Source organism: Lissotriton vulgaris, chromosome 6, assembly GCF_964263255.1.
Source record: "Lissotriton vulgaris chromosome 6, aLisVul1.2, whole genome shotgun sequence".
In the NCBI taxonomy this organism is placed as follows: Eukaryota; Metazoa; Chordata; class Amphibia; order Caudata; family Salamandridae; genus Lissotriton; species Lissotriton vulgaris.
In genome coordinates, this window is record NC_141694.1 from 1744608441 (window position 1) to 1744632805 (window position 24365).

Sequence of the window (24365 nt, forward strand, 5' to 3'; positions counted from 1 at the left end):
ACAACACTATGATGGCAATTTTATCCTTACAGGGGATTGTAATGAAACCTTTGACCCCTTCAATGATCGGAATTCCTTTACCCCTTTTGTTCCTCATAGATCTCACAAATCATTCACACAAATGATCCAACAACACAAATTTATAGATGCCTGGAGATTATGCCATCCCACACTCAGAGAATACTCCTTTTACTCACCAGTACATCACACGCAGTTGCGATTGGATCACTTTTTTCTTTCTCACAATCTTTCTAAATCACTAGTGGCTGCAGATATTGGTTCTATCTTAATATCAGACCATGCTCCCATAATCATTCATCTTGATGTTTTGCAGCCACCTCCAGCTTCCCGTAAATGGCGCTTTCAATAACACTCTGCTTTTAGATCCACTATTCACATCGTCTTTTATCTCTTTCTCTAATGAGTATTTTCTTTTTAATCAAACCGATAACACACCTTTTCATGTGGTTTGGAACGCCTTTAAGGCCTCAGCTAGAGATTTCATTATTAACTTTGTCTAAAAAAAAACGTAAAAAAGCCCAACAGGCTACTACTGCCCTATTGATCAAAATTAAACAGTTGGAGCAATCCTATTATTCTTCCAAATTCAAAGGAATGCTATGTCCTTATAAAATTTAAATTCCAATTTAATCAGGACACAACTAATAACGCTTCCAACTATCTACTAAAATCTAGTGCAAAGTATTATGGTGGTCAGAATAAAGCAGGAAAACTATTAGCTACCTTCTTAAAGGTTAAACAAAATAAACTTACTATAGAATCTATCTTTGATCAAAATCATCAGCTGAAATTCAAGGATGAGGACATTCTAAATGAATTCCTCCATTTTTACAAGTCACTCTATTCTCTGAAACTCCTTCCTCTGATCAAACTATTTCCCTTTTTCTCTCCGAAATCCAATGTACTCCCAATGCGCGCCCAGATCTCTCATCTTTAGAATCAGACCTGTCACAAAAGGAACTCCTTGATGCCTTAAAAACGCCTAAAAAAGACAAAGCAGCGGGCCCGGATGGTCTCACCGTAGAATTCTTCACTCACTTTGCGCACTTACTCATTCCTAAGCTGCATGCCCTCATACTTGCTTTTCTACAATCTGGTGAATCTCAAGGCTCTTTTTCAGACGCCCTTATTTGTATTATACCTAAGGAGGGCAAAGACCCGCAATTCTGCAAAAACTATCGTCCCATTTCTCTGATAAATATTGGCTTTAAAGTTTTTTTCAAAGCTTTGGCTTTACGTTTAGAATCTCATACGCCTGACTTGTTAGGAACCGAGCAATCTGGTTTTGTTAAGGGACGACTCATCAGAGACAACACTTGTTTATTTTTTGATATTCTTTCTAAAGTCTCACATACTACCCATTCATTGGCAGCCATAGCCTTGGACGCAGAAAAGGCATTCAACAGAGTTGAATGGCCTTACTTCTTTAGCACACTAAAATGCTTTGGTTTTGGCCCAAAAATCACTGCTTTCATATCTATTTTATATTCTAATCCAAGAGCACCTATGTCAGCAAATAATGCAGTTTCTTCTTACTTTCATCTGGGCAGAGGTGTCAGACAGGGTTGCACTCTTTCCCCTTTTCTTTTTAATCTTGCTCTGGAGCCTTTTTTGCTGCGGATTAGTCAAAATGATAACATTCATTGTTTTACTTTTAAAGATACTACTGTTAAAATGGCGGCTTATGCTGATGACATCCTTTTATTCCTCTCACAACCTCATGCTTCCCTTCCCCACTTTTTTAGAAGAACTTAACTCATTTGCATCTGTATCTGGCTACAAATTAAAAAAGGATAAATGTGAGATGTTACCCCTCATCAAATATACTTTCAAAGCTGAATTTACTACCTCAGGGTTCACATGGAATCCTCAGTATATTAAATACTTAGGCTTACATTTTACTTCTTCTATATCAGGAACGATATCTCGCTGTTTGGATGATTGCATACAAAGGCTTTCATCTCTAACGACGAGATGCCATTGCTTATATTTGTCTTGGTGGGGGCGTTTAGACACCATCAAAATTATGCTTTCTCCCATAGTTTTATACACAATTTCTAATATTCCAGTATCTATTCCTTCAAAATATTTTAGAAAGCTTAATTCCACCTTATCTTCCTTCTTTTGGAGTAACAGAAAATCGTGTATGTCCATATCAAAATTAATTCATCCTAAAACCGAAGGTGGAACAAACTTCCCTGATTTTCCTACTTCCCATAAATCCTTCTTACTACATCAAGCATCAAACTGGCTTTCTGAACCTTCTGTTAGTCGCCCTCTCTGGACAACACTTGTGTAATCTTTTCTTTCACCTTTTTCATTTCAGGAATATCTATCTTTCAAGTGTAAACCACAATCTGTATCTTCCCCTATAACTAAATTTATTTCTAAAATACTTCCGCCTACTCCCTTACCCTCTTTTCTTAACCTTCCTTTATGGTATAGTAAACATATTGTGATTAATTACAAACCTTTATTCTGGAAATCCTGGAGACAATGGGCCTGATTTGGGTGCATCAATTATATGGCAACGGTCAACCTGTGGAGAAGTGTGGCTCAATGGTTAGAGTGGCAGAGGTCTAGTCCGGGACCGGGGTTCAATTCCCCTTCTCGGTGGTTCTTGTGCTCAAAAATTCCATGGACCTGATAATTCTCGCCTCGGAGCCTATTCCAATCATGGAGTCCCACTCTGCAACTCTGGGCAATAGCTTGCTTAATCTCCACAACGGCCCCCACAACGCTAAGGTTGCCTGGCCTCCACCTTGGGGGTGCCCAGGAGTGGGCGCCTCACAGGCAAAGCCAGGATGGGTTCCACAGCAGTTTTCGTACAAGCGTCTTGAGACCCTTGCGGGTGAGTAGTGCACCATACAAGTATCAATTTACATTAAATTTACAACCTTTATCCTTTACACAGGTCCGCACCTTATTCACCTTGCCTTCTAACCTCAGTTCTAAATATTCTCTTTTATTTCAAGCTGTTCAAGGTGCTTATACACATTATATACCCTCTGCACCACCGACTCCTCATAGCGATAAATTGAGATCCCTTATTATTAACAATTCCAAGGCATCTGTCAAACATACATTTCTTCATACCTCATCTGAGTCAAGAAAAAAAACCAAAATAGAAACGTTATAGGAAAAAGATTTAGAATATTCCTAGACTGTGGACTTTTGGGATAATACCTGGCTTAAAATTAGGAAAACCTCTAGGGCTGCAAACACCACACAGACACTTTTCTTTATATATAATAGGCTCTTACTTTTTCCATTAATTCTTAGTACACAACACTTTCATCTTCCAGATACTTGTTGGTCCTGCTCATCACCACGTGCTGACCTATGCCATATGCTTTTTCACTGCAAATTGGTTAACGATTTCTGGGAAAAGGCATGGTCTCAAATCAATTCCATCTTTAGTTCTACTCCCCCCCTCTCTTTACCACATATCTTTTTAGGGAGTTTGTCCCCTATTTGGGTAGATTGTAACTCTAATGTTAAGAACATAGATTTATTATTGGCAGTGGCCTTTCAACAAATCAACAAAAATTGGAAAGACTCTACTAAATTATCTTAGCAGGCATGGTGGTATGCTGTTTGTTATAATCACAGACTGGACACGTCATTTGTATATCCACTACACATGGCAACGAAACATTTACATTTGTGGTCAACTGTCACAACATTCATTGACATGAGCGCCAAATGTTCTCTGTCTCATACTCCTCGCCAACAAGAAGTACCTAAACCTCCATGACTTCCCTTATGTTTTTATTATGTAGCTTATTCTAAATTGTGTTTCTACTGCAAATTTGTGTATATCATCTAAGTTTCTAAACCGATCTTCCATATATTATTGCTCTCTTATTTGTATATGTTATAGCTGACTGTATTTTACTCAGGTTTCTCTTCTTTATTCATTTTACACTGATATTTTATATGTAACTCTTTTTTGCTTGTTATTGTTCTGTCTTTTACATTATTGTATTCCTTCATCTCAATAAAATTATTTTGAACTAAAAAAGTATTAAATAATTAATAATTAAATATTTCTTAAATAACTTCCCACTTTAACCCTTTACAAGTCCAACAGCGCCCTACAACACTATAAATTACTATTAGCGATTAAATAAAAATTCTAAATCACTTAAAGTTACAAACCAAATTGAAACAAATAACAGTTATACCAACAATATTAACACATAAAATCGATATATGAATTTAAACACATAAATTATTTTAAAAAAAATCTCTTGACAATATTTCTGTATCACAATATATTTGTATCACAACATTTTTACCTTTTATTTCTGTCTCATGATATTTAAAACTCAATATATTTGTCTAATTACTTGGAAAAGTAAATGAGAAAATGTACAGAAACAATTAATTTTGTGATGCCAACCAATTAAAAATGTATATGTTACCTGAATATTTCGGATGTTAAGAATCATTTATTTTACAATTCTTGTCAAGGTTCAAAAATAGAAAGTGCAATATTATAATTTAAACTTACTTTGAAAATAACTTTAGGTTATTTAAGCAAAAGTGCACAGAGGCCAGGTTGAAACCCTTGAAGTTTGATATTTATTTAATTGACATATAGCCAGTCTACTTTCGAGACATTGTTTCAAATCAGTCAACAAACCAAGGCCTAAGTAATGCTTGGTGGGTATTGCTCCATCTTGCCAGGATGGAGGAGGTCATATCTACATCAAAGTCAGTGCACACCACAGCAAAGAACCCTTTGCAATTGTGAAGGAGTTCACCAATCTCATAACCACTGAGAACGACATCACTCCCTCTCGGGAACTGTGTGACAACATTGCAGACTGATTCCAGGACAAGGTCTAGGTTATCTATGAAAAATTCGAATGATGCCAACCCTCCGCCCCAGAAAGCATCAACCTGCTCACCCCCACAAATACAAACCCTGAACACCTTCTCACCCACTGGAAACTCCTCACCACACAATACACCACCTCCATAATGAACTCCATGCACTCAAGTGGATGCATCTTCAACCTCAGAAGCTAGGAAATTGGTGGTGAGCTCAGGAAGGTCCTGAACACTTCCATCACCACAGCCTCCTTCCCTGATGACTGGAAACATGCTGAAGTAAGGTCCCCCTGACAACAACATCCTCCAACCCAGCCAAAATGAAGAACTACCAGCCCATCTCTCTGCTCCCCTATTCAGCAAAAGCCCTTGAGAAAGCAATCAACCAGTAACTCACCCAACACCTAGAAGACTATTTCCTTCTGGGCCATTACCAATCAGGATTTTGAGCTACTGAAAGCATGAGACAGCCCTGGTTGCAGCCACAAACCACACCAGAGCCCTCCTGGACATTGGCAAAACAGCAGCCCTCATTCTCCTGGACCTGACAGCTGTGTTTGACATTGTCTCCCACCACATCCTGATCAACAGACTCCACGACATTGGGATTCAAGGAATTACCCTCAAATGGATCACCTCCTACCTTACTGGCAGAACCCAAAAGAGCCACCTCCCACCGTTCACCTCTGAGCTCAAGAAGGTCATCTGCAGAGGCCCCCAATGATGGTACCTCAGCCCCACCCTCTTAAACACCTACTTGACTCTCCTTGCCACCACAGTCAGATCACATGGACTCAACAACATTTCCTAAGCAGATGTTACACAGTTGATCCTCTCACTGTCCGAAAATCCCTCCACCACTAAAGCTACCTTCCACAGATGCATGATGAAGGTTGCTGACTGGATGAAGGACAACTGTCTCAGCAACACCAAAAAAATGAAAGTCCTCATCTTTAGAAACAACACCTCAACATGGACTGGCCCATGATGGCCCGCAGAGTTTGGCACAGCCCTGCCCCAACAGACTATGCCTGCAACCTTAGCATCATCCTGGATAGCAAACTATCCATGGAGAAGCAAGCCAACACAGTCTGACCCGCCTGCTTCCACACCTAACGCATACTCCACAAGATCTTCAGGTGGCTCCCGGCAAAATCCAGAAGGACCATTATGCAGGTCTTCATCACCAGCAGACTGGCCTACGGAAACACGCTTTATGTAGAAATCACTGCACGCCACCTGAAGAGACTCCAGGTAACACAGAACTTCTCGGCAAGACTCATATTCGATCTCCCCAGAAGGATCAACACCACATCACAAGAAACACTGGCTCCAGATTCAGAAGAGATGCCAGTTCAAGATGCTGACAACCTGGCTTGCCACCATCCCTGTGATGGCAGTTATTCCTAATTGAACACAAACTGCGACCTAAATCATTAATTTTCATAAGGTCTGTCTATTGCGACTGCATTAGGAATCACTATTTCCCAATTTTGAGATTTTTGTATATTAGGAATTATGATTTCCTAATTGTGATTTGCAAAGAATCGCAACTAGAAAATTGCAATCCCAAAATTCTGTACATATGGCCCTATGGAGCTACTGTAAGGTCACAATATGTGCTTTAAAAAACAAATACAAAAGTGTATTGAAAATAACAACTCAGCAATGTTTTAACTTTCCATTATAAAGGGAACTTTTACTAATGTGCATATCTTGAATTATTTTTATTCACAAATGTAGAGATTTTAACTGAAGATCTGTGTCCCTGTTCTGAACAACAATCGATTTGGAATAGTTACTTTGGTATAAAATAACATGTACTTCATGTAACACCCACAAGCGATGTTCAGAGGCAAAACCTGTAAAATAAAGAAAGGAAGATGTGTGTAGACAGAGTGGTCTAAGTTTGCTGGAAACGTAAAACAGAAGATCAAAAAGCAGCTACTCTGGCAGCCTCATCACCAATTTTGGAAATGATTGTTGATATATTCAGTACTTCCTTACATGCATTACGACCTGTGTGTGCCTCAAGGTGCAACAGTTCGCATATTGTATTTAGGAAGCCGGGCCCTTCTTGGGAATAGAATTTCCAAGAAGAGAAGTGAAGACGGACTGCCAGTTTCTGCTTACCACATGTCTGTCTATACATGCTGAAACATGACAGCGGATCATCTGACTTATTTTCACCTTTCTGATGTTTCTAGATTTGGACTTGAGCTCTATTCCCACGTGCATTCATCTTTGGGCCAATGCGATATGACCTCGAAGATCAAGGGGCATATTATCAAGCCTGTGCGCTAAAATTATCGCCGCTTTATCGGCCGAAAACGGCCGATAAAGCGGCGATAATGGGCTTGATAATATGCTCTGTGGAATTCCAATCGAAGCCCATGTTAGATGTCTTCACATCTAACATGTGCTTCGATTGGAATTCCATAGAGCATATTATCAAGCCCATTATCGCCGCTTTATCGGCCGTTTTCGGCCGATAAAGCGGCGATAATTTTAGCGCACAGGCTTGATAATATGCCCCCAAGTTTTTTGTTTAAGCTATGCATTATGGTATGTTATTTTTTAATTATCCATTCAGTAGGGCTCTCCCACTAGGTGCCTTTCACGTCAAGTAAAGTTCTTCTGTTGCTGAATTCTTTCTTAAATAGTCCTAGAAATGTGTGCTGGCATCTACTGCTCAGTAGAATATGCAGTGCATTTTTAAAACGAAGAGTAAGAGATTCCACTTCTATATGTACACCAACAAAGCCTAAACCTTGCTCAAAGTGAATGGGGTTTGGGACATCATCCTCCCTTTTTAATGCACAAGATTTAGTAACAAGTGGTGCAAAAAAATATTTTTCACCTGATCCCAAATGGCGGAATATCTGCAATGACTGCTCTATAATAAAGATGGTAGCCTCCCCGATTCTTGGCCCGTTAAAAGAGGGGTGAGACAGGGGTGCATATTGGTACCCCTGTTATTTACCCTCTACATTAACAACTTAGGGGAGGCTTTAATTTCCAGTTGTAAAGGCATCCCAAGGGCCGGCTCAAAACTGATCCCTGCTCTGCTTTACGCAGACGATGCGGTTCTGTTAGCAAGGACCCCAAGAGGGCTTCAAACTCTTTTAAATTGTTTTATTGATTTTATGGACTCTTTAGATTTAGTTACGAATTTAAAAAAATCCCATTCTATCTCAATCGGTTCTGTCAAATCAAGGAAGGCTAAGTTCTATTGTAAAAAATTTGAACTAACAAAGGTGCCTGCCTTCCCTTATTTGGGGGTGCTCTTTGATGATCGACGCTCGTGGGCTATACAACGTACACATAAAAGAAATATCCTAGCCCGAGCCTCAGGGGCCATTATGGAGTTTGCAAAAAGAATTGGCTCAAGGGGGGCGGAGCTTCCCGGCAACGATGGCGGGCGCATAAATCTCGAGCTCCGCGCCGCCGCCAGCAAAATCCGTAATTTATCCTGATTTTTGCCGAGTGTTCGGAGACATTATTGATACCCCTGGTGCTGACGGTCCCCCGGGAGGCGCAGGGGGCTGTGCTGCGCTCATGGACCCTGCGTCGTGCCGCTATCGCCCTAGAGGATCCGGGCTGTCAACCAGGCCCCAAACAGCGGACTCAAGTGAATGAGATGCCGCACGGCGTGCTTCGATGTGCGGCCTGAAGTGAACGCCCGGGCCCGACAAGCTACGGAAGCTGGACTCCTGACTGAAAGACTGTGGCGATATAAGCAATCGCGAGGCCCTCGACACCCGGGGCGGTCCTGGAGGTCAACAACCGAAAGGGAGTAACAATCGACATCCTACATCGGGCTCCTAACACATCGCCCGCCATTTAGGAGCCTACGCGGCCTGGAAGCCTTGAGGTGCAGTATCGCTCCACCGGAATTTGCCGCCATGGGGAAAGTCGACAAGACCCAAAGCAAACTCCAGTTTGAGACCCGCCACACAAAGACGAGCAACCCACAGGAAGGAGCCCAGGTCTCCCCCACGAATGGCGCCGATGGTGCTGATATAAAAACTATGCTGCGGTCTATGGAGAAGGGCATACAAGACAGTATAACAGCTATTAGCACTAAAATAGATGCCCTCACATACCGCATGGACCGCATGGCTGAGCGCGTGGACAAGCACGTGGAGCGTCTAGTCTTGTCTGAGCGTCGAATCACGGAGGTGGAGGAGGCCCAAACGGAGCTGGATAAAGACCGGCAGACCGTTAATCGGTTTCTACAAGTCATCCAAGATAAGTCCGAGGACTTGGAGACCCGCTCTCGGCGATCCAACATACGAATCACGGGCCTGCCGGAAACTACGCAGACGGGAAACATGGAAAAATTTGTGGAGAAACTCTTGGGAACTCTGCTGGTAGATGACGTTTTCTCACCGGTGTTCATCGTTGAGAGAGCCCTCCGCTCGCTGGGTCCGCGCCCTCCCCCGGGGGCCCCGCCGCGGCCCATAATAGCCAAGCTCTTGAACTATAGGGATAGAGACACGGCCCTAAGACTTGCCCGCGATAAGAAAAGCCTGCAATATGAAGGGTCTGCCATATCCTTGTACCCGGACTTCACTACGAGGGTGCAGGAAGAGCGCAGACTTTTTGCGCCTTATAAAAAGCAGCTCCGGGAACTTGGACTGGACTATGCCATGCTATATCCTGCAAAGCTTAGGATAAACCGACAGGGTCACTCCCATTTTTTCACGGACCCAAAAGCATTACAGCAGGCCCTGAAAGGGTGGGCCAAGGACCATCGAAGAGACAATGGTAAACGCCCAGAGGCAGAGGTCGGCGGGAGTCAACTCGACGAACAGGAGTGAAGCAGGATACCAGCGTACTGAGCGGGTCGTATTGGCCCCCCTCCACTTAGTAAAGGTACTTGAGCCTGATAACCGGGCTGGACATACCTGCGCATCGGCTCGGGCGATCAGTTATCTGAAATGACCTAGAAGACGTGGCGCCTCCACAACAGACATACGGTGAGACTGTTCTGATACACATATCTCCATGTGCAGGGTCTTGGGGGCTGGTGGTGAAACTTTGATACCTGCTGAGGAGTGTGCGGGTGCCACGGTTGGGGGCGGCTGTGCCCCCCGTGCTCCGGCCCGGGGTGACTATTCAGTGCTGCAAAGACACTTTTTGAACTTTCTAGATCCTTATGGCGGCGGTGCGCGAGGCGGCTCTCAGGCTAGTTTTGAAACCACTTGGTTACTGTGTGCCTGGCGACCTCGGCCCCTGTGCTGTATGCATTACCTGCGCCACAGTGGGGCTTCACTTGTTGTATAACGGGGTAGGGTGGGGGACCTGAGGGTCTAACTATGCAAGGCCGAATTGGGGTTGGTCTACTGTGGGTGGGGGGTTGGACTTGTTTGAGAGGGGATTGTTACGTTATTTTTGGGGATCTGATCTATCTGACTTTACACTCTGTGATTGTGATAGGCATTGACGTAAGCTTGCTCCATATATGCCCAATGGTATTGTGCTATGGCTGACTCCACCTCAGATAGCGGGACATCCCACACACCTAGACTAAAGGCACTCACATGGAATGTTCGTGGCCTAAATGACCACCCAAAGTCAGGAAAGTCCTTAGTTACCTACAGCCCCAACATATAGACATTGCGCTGCTCCAGGAGACGCATCTCCCTACACACAGTCACATGCTCAGCTGCAGGGGAATTGAGGGTAATATCTCCGTAGCGGGGTTCACCTCCAACTCCAGAGGGGTTTTGACATGGGTAAACCCAAAGTCCAAATTACAGATACAAACCCTGGAGACAGATGCTGAAGGCAGATTTGTTATATCTAGATGCCACGGCCCTGCCATAGACTTCACTGTGGTCAACACCTATGGCCCCAACTTTGATTCACCGGAATTCTATAAGACTCTTGCTGCCAAGGCCAAACATTGTGACCAGAGAAACATGCTGCTGTGGGGGGAAGACTTCAACCTCAACATGAACCCGACTCTTGATAGATAGACCGGCTGCTGCTCTGGAGCTGCAAAGTGCAATGACTTGCCTGGGTTTGGGGGATGTATGGCGTTCTCGTAATCCTCAGCAAGGTGGGTACAGGCACTACTCAGCATATCACAATGTCCAAACCAGGATAGATTGCTGCTTCGATCCCTCTTCCCACTTTGACCGAATTAGAGACTGCAGAGTGTTGCCCAGAACACTGTCCGATCACTCGCCAGTGCTGCTGGAACTACGCATCCCAGGCAAATCCATACCGCCATTCACATGGAGGTTTGCGCCTAATACTCTCTTGGATCCGGTGTTTAGGGGAGAGCTGGCTGAGGCCATAGATGTATTTTTCGAAACTAACATTGGCTCGTGGATAGCTTCCAGGTGGTCTGGGAGGCTTTCAAGGTCTATATCCGGGGGGTTGTGATGTCGAAACACTCGGGCATACTTTAGACCATTCGGCGGAGACTGGCAGACCTTGAGGAACAACTAGGCAAGCTGCAGCGCAGACAGTGCAACCTGGTAGACAACACAGTGGAAGAAGAGATTAAGACCTTGCTTGCAGAATATCATGAAGACAGGGAGGTTAGACACATGGGCAAATATGCCACTGCCAGGGTTCATGGCGAAGTGCCGTTATGGCCAATCTCATGAAGGGTGCAAGACGGCGACAGCACATCATGGTGGTGAATTCTGCCGCTGGAGAACCGCTCACAGACAAGAGGGACATAGCTGATGTCTTCAAAGGATACTACTCAGATCAGTACTCCTCCAAGAGCGGTGATCTGGAAGGTGAAATTAATGACTATGTAGGCCACATTGACATCCCCACATTGACCAACTCAGACAGGGAATTCCTCATGCATCCTATTGAAAAGGATGAAATCCTTGAAGCGCTGGCCAGCATGAGGTCGGGCAGTGCTCCGGGAGCGGAAGGACTTACGGCGGGCTTCTACAAAGCTTTTAAGAATCAACTACTCCCGCACCTGTCAACTCTCTTCGATGACATATGCGTGGAGGGCAGCATGCCACACTCTGTGAGGGAGGCACTCCTTGTTACAATACTGAAACCGGAAAAGCCTCATGATGAGTGCAGTTCATATAGACCTCTGTCGCTGCTGAGTGTAGATACCAAGCTGTTTGCCAAGGTCTTGGCCACCCGTCTAGCGCTCCTTGCTGATAGTTTGGTAGCCCGGAGCAGGCTGGATTTATCCCTGGTAGGAACCTAGTCTACAATATACGTACAGTCCTGGGCACGATTCAGCATGTGCGACAAGATAGGAAAGCACTGGCTGTATTTCTAGATATGGAAAAGGCCTTTGACTCGGTGGAGTGGCCTTTCATGCATATGGTACTGCAGCGCATGGGTCTAGGGCAGCCGTTCCTACAGATGATGGGGGCATTATATCACGACCCGCAGCCGCGGCTCCACATGGGAGACCTGGTCTCGGACTCTTTTCCCATCAGTAGAGGTACCAGGCAAGGCTGCCCTCTCTCGCCCCTCCTATATGCTCTGGTGGCTGAACCACTGGCATACGCTCTGCGAGAATACCACGGAAATGAGGGCATAGGATTCCCGGGCTATAAGATCATAGTGTCGATGTATGCAGACGACACCCTGCTGTAAGTACGCGACCCTGATAATAACCTATCATCGGTGCTCAGGGAGGTGGTTCGTTTTGGGGCACTCTCTGGCTTGAAGGTCAATTGGACAAAATCGCTGGCTTTTCCACTGACACCGATCACTCAGCCAACACCAATGGAAAATCTGCTCCAGTGGACCACAGATTCGGTCCGTTATCTGGGGATTCAGTTACACACAGATGCGGAAATTCTCTTTAGAGATAACTATGGCACTGCTAGAAGATGACGTAGCTAACTGGAGTAAGCTTCCTTTGTCCTTAATGGGACGCATATCAATAACGAATATGGTAGTGCTCCCCAGATTTTTATTTCTGTTCATGACGATCCCATTGGTTCTTCCCAAATAATTCTTTGCACGGCTGCAGCAGCAGATGACCAGGCTGGCCTGGGCGGGTGGGCAACCGCGTGTCCGGTGGACAATACTCACTATGCCATATTCAATGGGGGGCTTGGAGCCCCGGATTTGGAGGCATTTTACCGGGTAGCTCAGGCGTCACATCTACACACTTGGCTACATGGGGACCGGAACATACCTCATGTCTGCATGGAGACTCTCTTTGCAAGCCCTAACTCACTCCCACATACGATCTTTCAACCCCTTGATCGCAGAACGGGCGTATTGGACTCTGTAACAGCCACAAATCACGCATGGCATAACCTCTTACAGATGCAAAACGGCGTGCTGCTATATTCGCTGGAGATGCCAGTAGACTGAACCAGATGGCTGCCCCCGCTTAAGGAGAAGGGCGTAGTTATTGCCTTACAGAAACTGAACATAAAACGGCGGGTGACCTATTCATTGATGGGGTTGCAAAGACATTGGAACAAGCCCTGGGTACCTGTGACACGCCCCCACTCCTGACACGATTCCAGTTCCACAGGGTGCGCCGCGCCCTCAGTGACCTGCTGGGCGGGGACATGGCAGAGCCCTCTGAGGTTCCTGAGCTCACGTATGTCCTTAAAACTGCTTCTCCCCGGAAACTGCTGTCCAATCTATACAAACTAACACAAGCGAGCACACAACACACATACACTAAGGCGCGATTAGCATGGCAGTCTGATTTAGACACTGTATTGGACGATGACACGTGGCGATATTGCTGTACTAACACTAAGAAAGTATCACTCAATGGCCGACATAGACTGATTCACTTCAAATTCCTAAATCGGTTGTACTACACCCCAGCTAGACTGTTCAGATATGGCTTGAGGGATTCAGCTTGTTGCGAGAGGTGCAGCGCCCCAGATGCAGACTACCTACACCTCGCTTGGGAGTGCCCTGGCGTCTGGGACTTTTGGGAAACATTTTTCACTGATATTAGCGAGCTGACGGAGGTAGTCATCACACCTGACCCCATGGTGGCCCTATTAGGATACACCAAGAAGCTGCCGAGGGCGATCAGACGTCTGGTGGACATGGGCCTACTCATGGCCCGCCGGAAGCTGGCTTGTTGTTGGATGAGAGGCCCATTGCCCACTACTAAGCGCTGGGTGCACGACATGCTCTATTGCTGCACTCAATCTGAAAATTATAGTAAGCTACAGCCCCCCACGAGCAGACCTAAGAACTTCTGGGGCCTGTACCAAACTTTCTTGGCGAACAGAGAGGGACCGGACAGGGCCGCAGAGTGATGGCGCACTGTGTGCCATAAAGACAGATGAGACTGGGCTGGGACTCAGAGTGTTGCCTTTGTATTGCTGTTGCGAACTGTGCAGAATGTCCCTTAACAGAAGTATGATTTGTAAATATGTTGAAGCGCCGCCTGCCCTGCTATGGGTTGTTGGCTAAATGGCCGTGTATATACTTAGAAGAAGGATGCAATGATACCGTGCACGCAGAGGAAGTCAGCAATGTCAGCTGGGGGGGAGGGTGGATTCTGAACGGGTTTGTTGTTTTATATTGATGTTCTCAATGTAAATCCAATAAAGAAATAAAAAAAAAAAGAATTGGCTCCAAACCCCTCCCTGTACTATTAAAAATATGTAAAGCAAAGTGCGTCCCAATGGCGACTTATGGGTGCGACCTATGGGGTTATATTGAGACGGGCGACATTCAGGTGGTAGAAAACGGTTTCTTCCGTAAACTACTGTCATTACCTGTCTCTACCCCATTCACGAGGATCTTAGAGCTAGGTATATCTCAGACCAGATTGCGGTTGCTCCCATACTGTGCTGGCTAAGAATTTGGGCACAACCGTCACCTAATTTAAATCAGTTGATAATTCAAGACTGTAATACGCTAGACAAGGGCCTAGATATACCCTGGATTCGCTACATTAAGGCTCAAATGGCCATCCTTAGCAGCCCTGAATTGTTTTCAAGCCCAAGGGCTATGGCCAAACTGGCGATTAAAGACCTGAAGCGACAGTTTTTTAATAGATCAATGCTGTACAGGGAGGAGAGGGAATTAGTGAAACCTAAAGTAAGGAGTTATGTCTCTTTGAGTATAACCAGTCAGTTGCAACCATATGTGACATATATAAACAGGCCTTAGCACCTGTTTGTCTTAGTCAGATTTAAGCATAACATGGTTACCTGGCAGCTTGCATTCCCAAAAGGTTTTTTTAAAGAAGGTTCGTTAAGAGTAAGACCCTGCCCTTGTGACAACTTCTCAGATCAAAATCTACTTCATATGGTATTTATCTGTGAGTTTTATGACTCTATGCGCAGGAAATTTATTATCTTCCTCCTAAAAGGCCAAAGTTTTGGGAAAGTTAGACCAGCGTTAGTTTATTTACAAATGTTGGCATCGCCTGAGGTGTGCTTTTGAGTTGCAAGTTATTTAATAGCCGCCATTAGGTGCAGGAATGGATTGTTGTCACTACAACGCATGCTTTTACATCGCATGCCTTTACAACGCGGTTTTTACCACGCCGTCCATTACAACGCATAATGCTTTTAGGCGCTGGATAGTGAATTATTTAATTTACTATTCCAACTCCAGTCCCCGTGGATAGCAGGGAGGTTGTATGACAATCCATCGTACACAATCTCATCGCGGGAGTTCTCATTGCGCCAATTACATCGCAACTTCCGTCACATCGGCAATTTTCTCATCGTATGCTGTAACTACGCAAATGCGGCCATTTAATTACATAGCGTTTCACATCGGCGACTTTACATCGCGCGACATGACAACGCGATGTTTGAGCCCACACTTTGAAAATCTTTTCAGACAATGCGTGATCCTGGATTCTTCTTCTCCCAGTCCCTGGAATAGTTCCGATGGGTAGATCCTTTTCATGACAAGTTGTTGCTTCGCGCTTCTGCTTGATGTACATCCAGCAGAAATTAAATTAAGTCGGAATCTGGTGATTTTAAACAGGGTTTTACCACGCCCTTCTCGCCGATGACGAGGCGCTAATGCACATGTAATCCAATCTTGCATTTAAATCAAATCGAAATGTGAAAGGAGGTGACCGGCTTCACCCGTGATAAATGTCAAGCCATAAACGACACATTATTGTAAAATAATGTATGTCTACCCCCTATTCACCGTTATTTCAATGTTTGACGAAATCAGCTTTAATATTGCATTTTAACGTGCAGCAGATTGGTTAATGGAAGAACGTCCTCCGTCACTTCCTTTCTTACTTGCATTTATAGCGTGTAGTTGATAAAAGGAGCCACATAATATCGGAGCCACCTGTCATTATTAATTAAGGATGGTTTTGTTTTTTATCAGACAGCCTTGGTCTAAGTCGATTGAAGAGCTTGCTAAAAGACAAAGTACACAGGTGCAACTGCTGGCATGCAAGCAATTACATGGTAAAACGTGAAGTTAGGAATGAGCATCTTTACGACTGCTATGCCGCAGGACTCGCATCTAAAGTAGCTTTCACTCCTATTAATTTTAGACAAATATACTGTGAAATGCGGGCTGTAGTTCAAAGTGATTGAGGCATTTCCATCCATCACGTTTGTGCTGTTTAAGTGAGTTGGTAGATAGTGGCGTGGGCTTGCCCAGACGTAGGCCACATAGTGCTGGTTATAATCAGATGCTCGTCATGCTTACTGTGTCTTTAAACTCGAGTTGCACCTCACCAATGATGCTCCGTGTTTTAGATGATTGAAGAATAACCATCACTCACACATGCATCCATCCGCCACCATGCACCCATGCACACTTTAATGCATCCATTCATCCATCATCCATTCATCATCCATCATCCATTCATCCATCCGCCGCCACGCACCCATGTACACTTCTATGCATCCATGCATCCATTCCACCATACGGTCCGCCATCATCCATCCGCCATCCATGCATCCATCCCCCGCTATGTGTCAGGTGTCAGGTAGTGGAAAACACAAGTTCCTAAACTGTACCGAGCCAAATATGTAGCAATCAGCAGCTCAAAGACTATCCTCAGTCGTCAGGGATTATTTTCAAGACGCTCCACTGACTTTCCTGACCTCGATGTAATTGGTGTTTCCCTTCAAGGGTTGTATGACGCTTGCAGCTGGACAGTCCCCGAAGAATGTAAGCATGGTCCATGACTCGTCAGAGCAGTGCCAGCCCTGCCTCACCAGCCGCTACGTCTTCCACTCAGCACCGACTAGTGTCACACCATGGGGACTCGGCTTCTTGATAGCAGCGTTCTATTCACAGCAAAACACCTGTCCTTTGACATCGCTGCAATGCAATGTGCGTGCATCTGTGCGTGTGCACGTGTGTATGATTGGGGGTCTGGGTGAACTCAGCACATTGAAGGTGTTTGTGTCTTTAAACATGCACGTTACCAATATTCGATCAGATTCCGAAGTATGTCTGGCGGCTTTTACACCGCAGGATCGTTGTAGTTGCATGCGATGTTAATGGCATTGCGCCGTGGTCGCATGCGTAGTGAATGCATGCGATGCAAACGATCCTGCGATGCAAAAGTGGCAGTGCGATGGCACCGCGATGTGTTGACCTCGATGTAATTGGTGTTTCCCTAGCAGGGAAGGTGTTGGATAGTAAATTAAATATATTCCCTATCCTAGAGCGCCCCCCAGCGCAATGCGTTGTAATGGTATGCGTTGTAATGGTTGCGATGTAATGGTAGTGCGTTGTAAAAAATGCGTTGTAAGTGATGTTCCCCGCAGGAATAGACTGATGATTGCATAATGGATCATGTTTTAAATTGACTTATTTATGATCTTCTGTCATATTTTTAGCAATATTATCTGTATTTATTGATGATTACTTAATGATTATTTATTACTTAGTGTGTGTGACAGGATTGCGTTGTATCTGATGGGTTGTAAAGATTGTTTAACATTATGTAATAAGAATTGTAAGGAATGTATTAATTGATCATATGCACTTTGATGGTTTTAATTTAACCAAATAAAGTTGTACTTGACTTGACTGCTCTGGTACGTTGAGACTCAACAACGAAAATGCTCTTTTTATCAGATCTCCCCAAATATTTCCTGAACAGATACCAAACAATCCAAAAAGCAGACTGAAAAGGTGACCTGACAACTCAGTGGTACTTGTACTGGTTCCCCATTTCAGCCACAGTTTTATTCAAGACATAGTGCAGTGCGCAGTAAAACGTCTATGACTGAGTACTTAGGGCCTCATTTATGAACTTTTGCCATTGGGCAGTGATGCATGACTTCCTGCTGTGCTGTCCTATGGCAAAGGAAAAGGGCAGGTGCGGGCCGTTTCTATGAGATATGCTTCATTGCTGTCCTTTCCACCTATGCTGGTGCACAAATGGCTGCCATGCACCAACGCAGACACGCTTGCACCATGGTGCTAGGGTGTCTCTGTTTTAGTAGTGATTCTTTTTGAGCAGGAAGAGACAACTTCCTGCACAAAGAGTATCATTGGAGGCGATTACCTCTGCTGAATGCAGCACACATAGAAAGAGGGAAAATTAAGGTAAAATAAATGTATTTCTGCTTGCTGCACCTTCCTTACGAATATATACCACTACATTGCATGCGTTTACAATGCATGCAGTTCCAACGCAGTTGTTACAACAACCGTGTTATTACATCGCAGTACCTTTACAAGGCAAGTCATTACAATGACTTGCTTTAGGGGGCGTTGGATGATGGAATAGTATAATTTAATATTCCAACTCCAGTTTGTGCAACAGTAGGGAAGGTGTTGCAATAGTAAATAATACTATTCCTCAGCTTAGAGCACCCCCTACAGCAAGTCGTTGTAACAGCTTGCGTTGTAATGGTACTGCGATGTAACAACGCAGTCGTAACAACCGCGTTGTAATCCCATGCGTTGTTATGCATTCGATGTAATGGCTGTTTTCCCTCCCCTACGCCACCCCTAGAGAGGCGTAGGCATTTGACGCATTCTCAGGTTTACAAAATCTCGTACACCTGGTAATTTGTCAAATGCCATGGTTGTTATGCAGGAACATCCACCATAATACCCATTGCACTCCTCCCTAACGCAGGATGCGGCAATGCTGCAGCTTACTCTGCATTGCTTCAGTCCATATCTACAAGGCCATGAAAAGTCACAGAGGATGACTTTATGTGGCCTTGTCGATGTGGCCGTGCAGTGTGCGCCGCCAACCGACATTAAAAGTGACGTTCCGGAGGCCTCGTAAATGAGGCCCTTAATTTTCTTTTGGAAAAACTCTGGAAGTATTCTCCAAGCATAAGCTTACAATCACCAGCCCAAGTTTTGATAAGAATGCCTTCCAAGTGGCAGATGAAAGGCTCAAGAATATTTTACATCTTTGCCATCATGAATGGGATCATCTTCCTGTAGACCGACACTCAATCATTAGCTTTTTCAGGTTTTGCAAACTACTTATGATTTAGTTTGTCGTCTGTAGCTAACGGTTCTCAAATTATCTTACAACTACTCAGTTACTCAGTGAGTCATGGAACTGCAAAACTAATAACTAGATTTGCAAAAGTCATTGTGACACAACTTAGCAGGGCTGGGATTAACAGTACTATAAAACAAAGAAGGCCGCTGCACTCCAAGGTAGATGAATTAATCTAATGGGTATTCGGTGAGAGTTCAGTCTTTTTGGGTGATCAGGGTGAGCCCCTACTGTACAGGAGGGGTAAAAGGATATAGTGCGCAAAAAACCTTACAGGCGTAAGGTGGGTAACCTGAGCACTCCTATGTGCTAAAAAAGCAAATTTGTGCGAAGGTATTCAAATGTTCGAAGTTTTATTCTCTTTGTGACATGTTGCATGTAATTTTTCAATCCAAAAAGATACTCATTTTGATGAACAAAACTTGTATGCAATATTACATAATAATTCCAAAGGCAAAAAGAATTGTTTTCATTGCATCATAATTGTAGTAGTGAAACAATGTAAATCAATGTCCCCAATGCATTTCGAGCTGGGTGGCTCTTCATCAGGGGGTCAATTTGTTTCGGGAAGGTGTAGCGCGGTTAAGCGCTGGAATATGCAAATCCAAAATACGGTAGAACGCCATCCGAAGTAGCAGTACTATGACATGATTATAGAAAATTGTAACTCACTCTTGGTCTTCTCCATTCAACATTTTGAACACGGAGTTCCTCAACAAGTTTGGGGCCAATTATGCTGATGTTAGCTGGAAAGGTATCATCTGTAAATGTTTGTCCCTTGCTCAAGTGGTAGTTTCTTATAGTTTCAAAGTCCTGATCCTTGAATCTTCTAGGGTTGGCCAAGCTCCCGATTCTATACTGATTCGCTGATGACCCTGGAGGGGGCTCAAGGTCTTGCATTGTGCTAAAAAGAAAAAAAAAATGTTAATAACCAGAAGCACAATATTATAGATGAGAATGAGTATTCTTTTGATATGCAAGTCAAAGAAATTCATGGTGAACGGAATATCTTAGCTTACATGATCCTCTTGTAAACTGTAAATACATAATTTTAACTCTTGGTGTGATTTTATTGCTAATAAGAGTTTGACATAATGTGAGCTCCGTTTTAATTATTGTGAATTTTTCATTCATATTTCTGTCTTTTTTTAACCCTACCTCTGATTAATAATTTGTTACTAAAAGCTTTGTGTAAGAAATCATTACCTGTTTGCAATGTCCCCTGACTTTTTGCCTCCCTTTTGACCACTAGTTGCTGGTTTTCTGACTCTCACTGTACCAGGGGGTCTGCTAACCAGACCCAAGGACTGTGCTCTTTGTTAAATGTGCATGGTAATTTGGTATCATTTAGAGACCCAATAGATTTCTGGTAATGCAGTGTGCACCACTGTGTTGCCTGCTGTCATTTGTAAATCCAGACCTGTCTTGCAGGCTGCTTTTAGATTGAAATTATATGGAAATTCGATTTAAAGGTACTTTCAAAGTATTAATCTACCTTATTTTCACATATAACTCATCCATGAGGTCTGCCCTAGGTGCCTCCTGGGCATGGTGCCTTGCAACTATAAGCACAGACAGTATAAAAGATGTTTAAGAAGCCCTAGTGAGGGAAAACTGACAATTTTGTTTAACTCATTGTAGTGAATGACTCCACAGGGTAACATTGTAATATTTTATTTAAGAATAAATATTGATCGGAGTCGCGTAAAAATGCTGCAAGGTATCAAATGAATATTTGAGATGAATTCAATAACTTGCCACTGTTAGATTTATAATAACTATTACAGAACATATGTTATTAAACTTTCCTTTTATGTGAGCCACAATCCAGCTTTCCAGTGCCCTGTCCTGATTGGCCAGCCTTTTCCAGGCTGAGCCACAGCTGCTTGATGAGGTTTGAAGTGTCCTGTCAGAGTTGACAATGGATTTCCTGTGGGTGGAGAACTTTGGCTGCAGAAGCCAAAAGGCAGGAAGGGGTTGCGGAAGGCAGACTGATCTTCAAATGGAGATTGACACTAAAGGCAGCACATGCTGACTCCACAACCTGCACCCCACAGCAACACAGGAGCCTCAGAATTTGGATTAAGGAGAGAGATGGAAGTGAAGTGGTAGTAAAACATAGCCACGTCAGTGGGTTGGCTTAGCCCCATCCAACTCTTCTGGAGAGAAGGTAGTGCCCTCTTGGGCAAGAATTTGCCACACTATGGAGGAAGTGGTCATACACCTTAGTGGCACCCAGCATCCCACTGGTCAGGGGTGCCACCCTACTTAACACCCATAAACTGTGAATAAATATAGAAGAACTGCATAACTCTCCAGATCTGCTACCTGAAACTACAAGAAGGACTGCCCTGCTGGAATCTGGATCTGCTTCCAAAGGCCTGGAATCTGAGGGACTGCACCTGCTGCACTATCTGGTACTACAGCCCTAAAGACATTGTCTTGCTTCAAGAAGGATTTAGAAGTGGACTCCCTGCAATCTACAGGTTAACAAAGCCCACCGGCATCATCTCCATCAAGATTCCCATTCGTGCAGTACGCCCAGTGGACTTTTAAGGATTTTACCAGGTGCATTTTGGGAACTGTAGTCCAGACATCCCACTGACCATTGGATTGGTGTTTTGGGCACATTGAACCCTCAAGGAGACCTCTGGAAGAAGATTCAGAAATGGAAGACGTTTGGCGCAACTTTTGCAAAAAGCTCCATAAGATGACCAGGTGCATTGTGGGAGTTGTAGTCGTAGATCCCAAGAGGCCAACCAGAGGATCTGAACCTGTGACTGGTCCTATGGACCACTTCCCTGCATCAAGAAACACTTCTGGAAGTAAGTGTAAAGATCTCTTGACTTTGTTCCTGTACAGCATGACCTTTTTCAACCCTTTGAGTGCTATTTTCTTCTAAGCGTTTTACATTTAATCTTTACAAAATCATATCTCTGGTTCCCTACTTTGGACTTTTGTCGTTTTGGTGTCCATTGTTCATAAAAATATAATCTATTTTCATAAACTGGATTTGGATTTTTTATTGTGTGTTGTGTCTTACTTATTTAATGTATTGTAGTTTGTAAATGTTTTACACACCTGTCTCCTAAGTTAAGCTTGCCTGCTTGATGCCAACTATCAAGGGTTGAGCAAGGGAATAATTTATTGAGACCTTGACTGACCCTTTTATTGTGTTTGTGGCCTTATTACTAGTGGTAAGTCACTACTTATATCTACTAATAAACTACTTTCCATCACTTTGCAGCTGTGCTCCACAAGAGAAGTGCCATATACAGATACAGGGATAGCATTCATGCATTCATTCAATTAATTATTTCATTCATGTGCGAATAGATGCTGGCCTTGGATATTCATCTATGATGCGGCACAGCAAGGAAAATGAAAAATTATCACAGAGGAAAGTAGCCCTTATCTCCTCTTCCCTGCTCCAGTTCTCTGAATACTGCAAGGAAGTAGTAGAAGTATGAATCATGTTGCTGGAGACCTATAAGCAATGATGGAAATACCATATCTTTATCTCACCTGCCTTCTTCAGCCTTCCTTGAGTATTCACAGACCCAAGGGAAACAGTGGAATGGCTGGTAGCATTGTACCACTGCACTTTCTTCCATGCTCTGCATAAGGTAGTGCAGATTTTAGGGAAACCGTGGGTTTATCTCCTGGCTTAGCAGAGTCTCTCAGTCATACAGCCACAGTAAAGTTCTTATGCTGCCTCCATGCTATATGAGAGTGCCAGATTCACACTCTTAGGAGGAGGATTAGAGAGGGTAGTAGGTGCTGGTGGGCAGATTTATTTGTCACACTAGAAGACTTTGTAGTGTAGCAACCAAAGTTGTAGCACTACATTAGACTAGGGGGATGAAGCAGCACAGAGCCATATTTACTAGATATGGTTTACTGGGGTTGCTTTCTTCCGTGGTGCTGGCACAAAAACAGGCTGCCTAGTGACCCCTCCCCCCCACACACACACACACTTTTTCATCATTGTGCAGAAGGTTTTGTACTGGAAGGATATCCTTCCAGTATAAATACTTATGCTTGACCAAACATTAACCTTTCACACGATGGATGACTGTTGTACAGTGCAGCACTTATGCAAGCAAAATAATTTCCCCTAGTTAATATCAACTTACTCAATATTACTTTTTAATGCAAATCCCGATCTTACTATCTTTGTAGGTATATATGCCGTTGTGTAAAAATCCATGAGTAGTGGTGTTGGAACACCCATGTACCACTCATGGACCCCCCCCAACCCCCTTGATGCAAATTAGCACTAAGCAGTGCAAAACACAAGTTATGCTACTCATAGGGCAACTTTCCTACACAAATAATGTTTTGAGCTGGAAAGTAACACTTTAGAAATGCTCTGCACTTCTTTGTATCACTTTGCATGTCTGTGTGGAGATGCAAAAGTCTTGATAAATCTGCCACAAGTTTCTAAGAAAAGTAACTTTACAGAGGCACAGGAGGTGCCTTCTACAGGAGTTTGGGTAGTGTGGCAGAAGAACAGGTGTGATAGTGTGCTAGGACTTTCACAGGCACAATGTGCACTCCGTGAAAGCTTTTACCCTGCAAGTGGATTTGCACAATCATTTTACATGGGCATGTTCATGGGGAAGCCGACACAACATAACATTACAGATGATCTAAGCAGTCATAACAGGGAGTTGGAGTTCTCTGTCTGAGGGTTCCATGCTGCATCATCTGCCACTGAAGCGATCACCTTATTGCCTAGTAACGTGTTAGAATACCCTGGTTGGAAACAACCTGCTTATTGTAATGCTTTCCTAAATATGTATACCATTTGTACTTTCAACAGAATGCTATTACCATGAGGAGCAGATCTGGAATGAAGTTACTGATTGCTCTTCTAATACCCCAGTTGTGTTTTTACTACTGGATGTCATTAGGAAGTGCTTGCTTTCCTAGACTTTGTATGCTTCACCCAGGCCTCCATAAACCCAGGAAAAGTGGTAGCGGAATTTCATTTATGCTGATGCAATCATGTATAATTTGCAGCGTTTTCATCATGATTGTTATGCAAAATACCAGTGAATACACCGTTAAACCATGTCATGTAATTGCAATATTT

The 24365-nt window shown here is 43.8% G+C and overlaps 1 protein-coding gene across 1 annotated transcript in view; it reads right to left on the reverse strand.

The window, feature by feature from the left end:
• Positions 1 to 24365, reverse strand: part of LOC147709409 (calpain-13-like) — a 454206-nt gene that overhangs the window by 375164 nt on the left and 54677 nt on the right. The window contains exon 2 of the mRNA XM_086925978.1: positions 19940 to 20171. Coding sequence (XP_086782104.1) covers positions 19940 to 20167 — 228 coding nt within the window. The 5' untranslated portion in view covers positions 20168 to 20171. The remainder of the gene's footprint in view (positions 1 to 19939; positions 20172 to 24365) is intronic.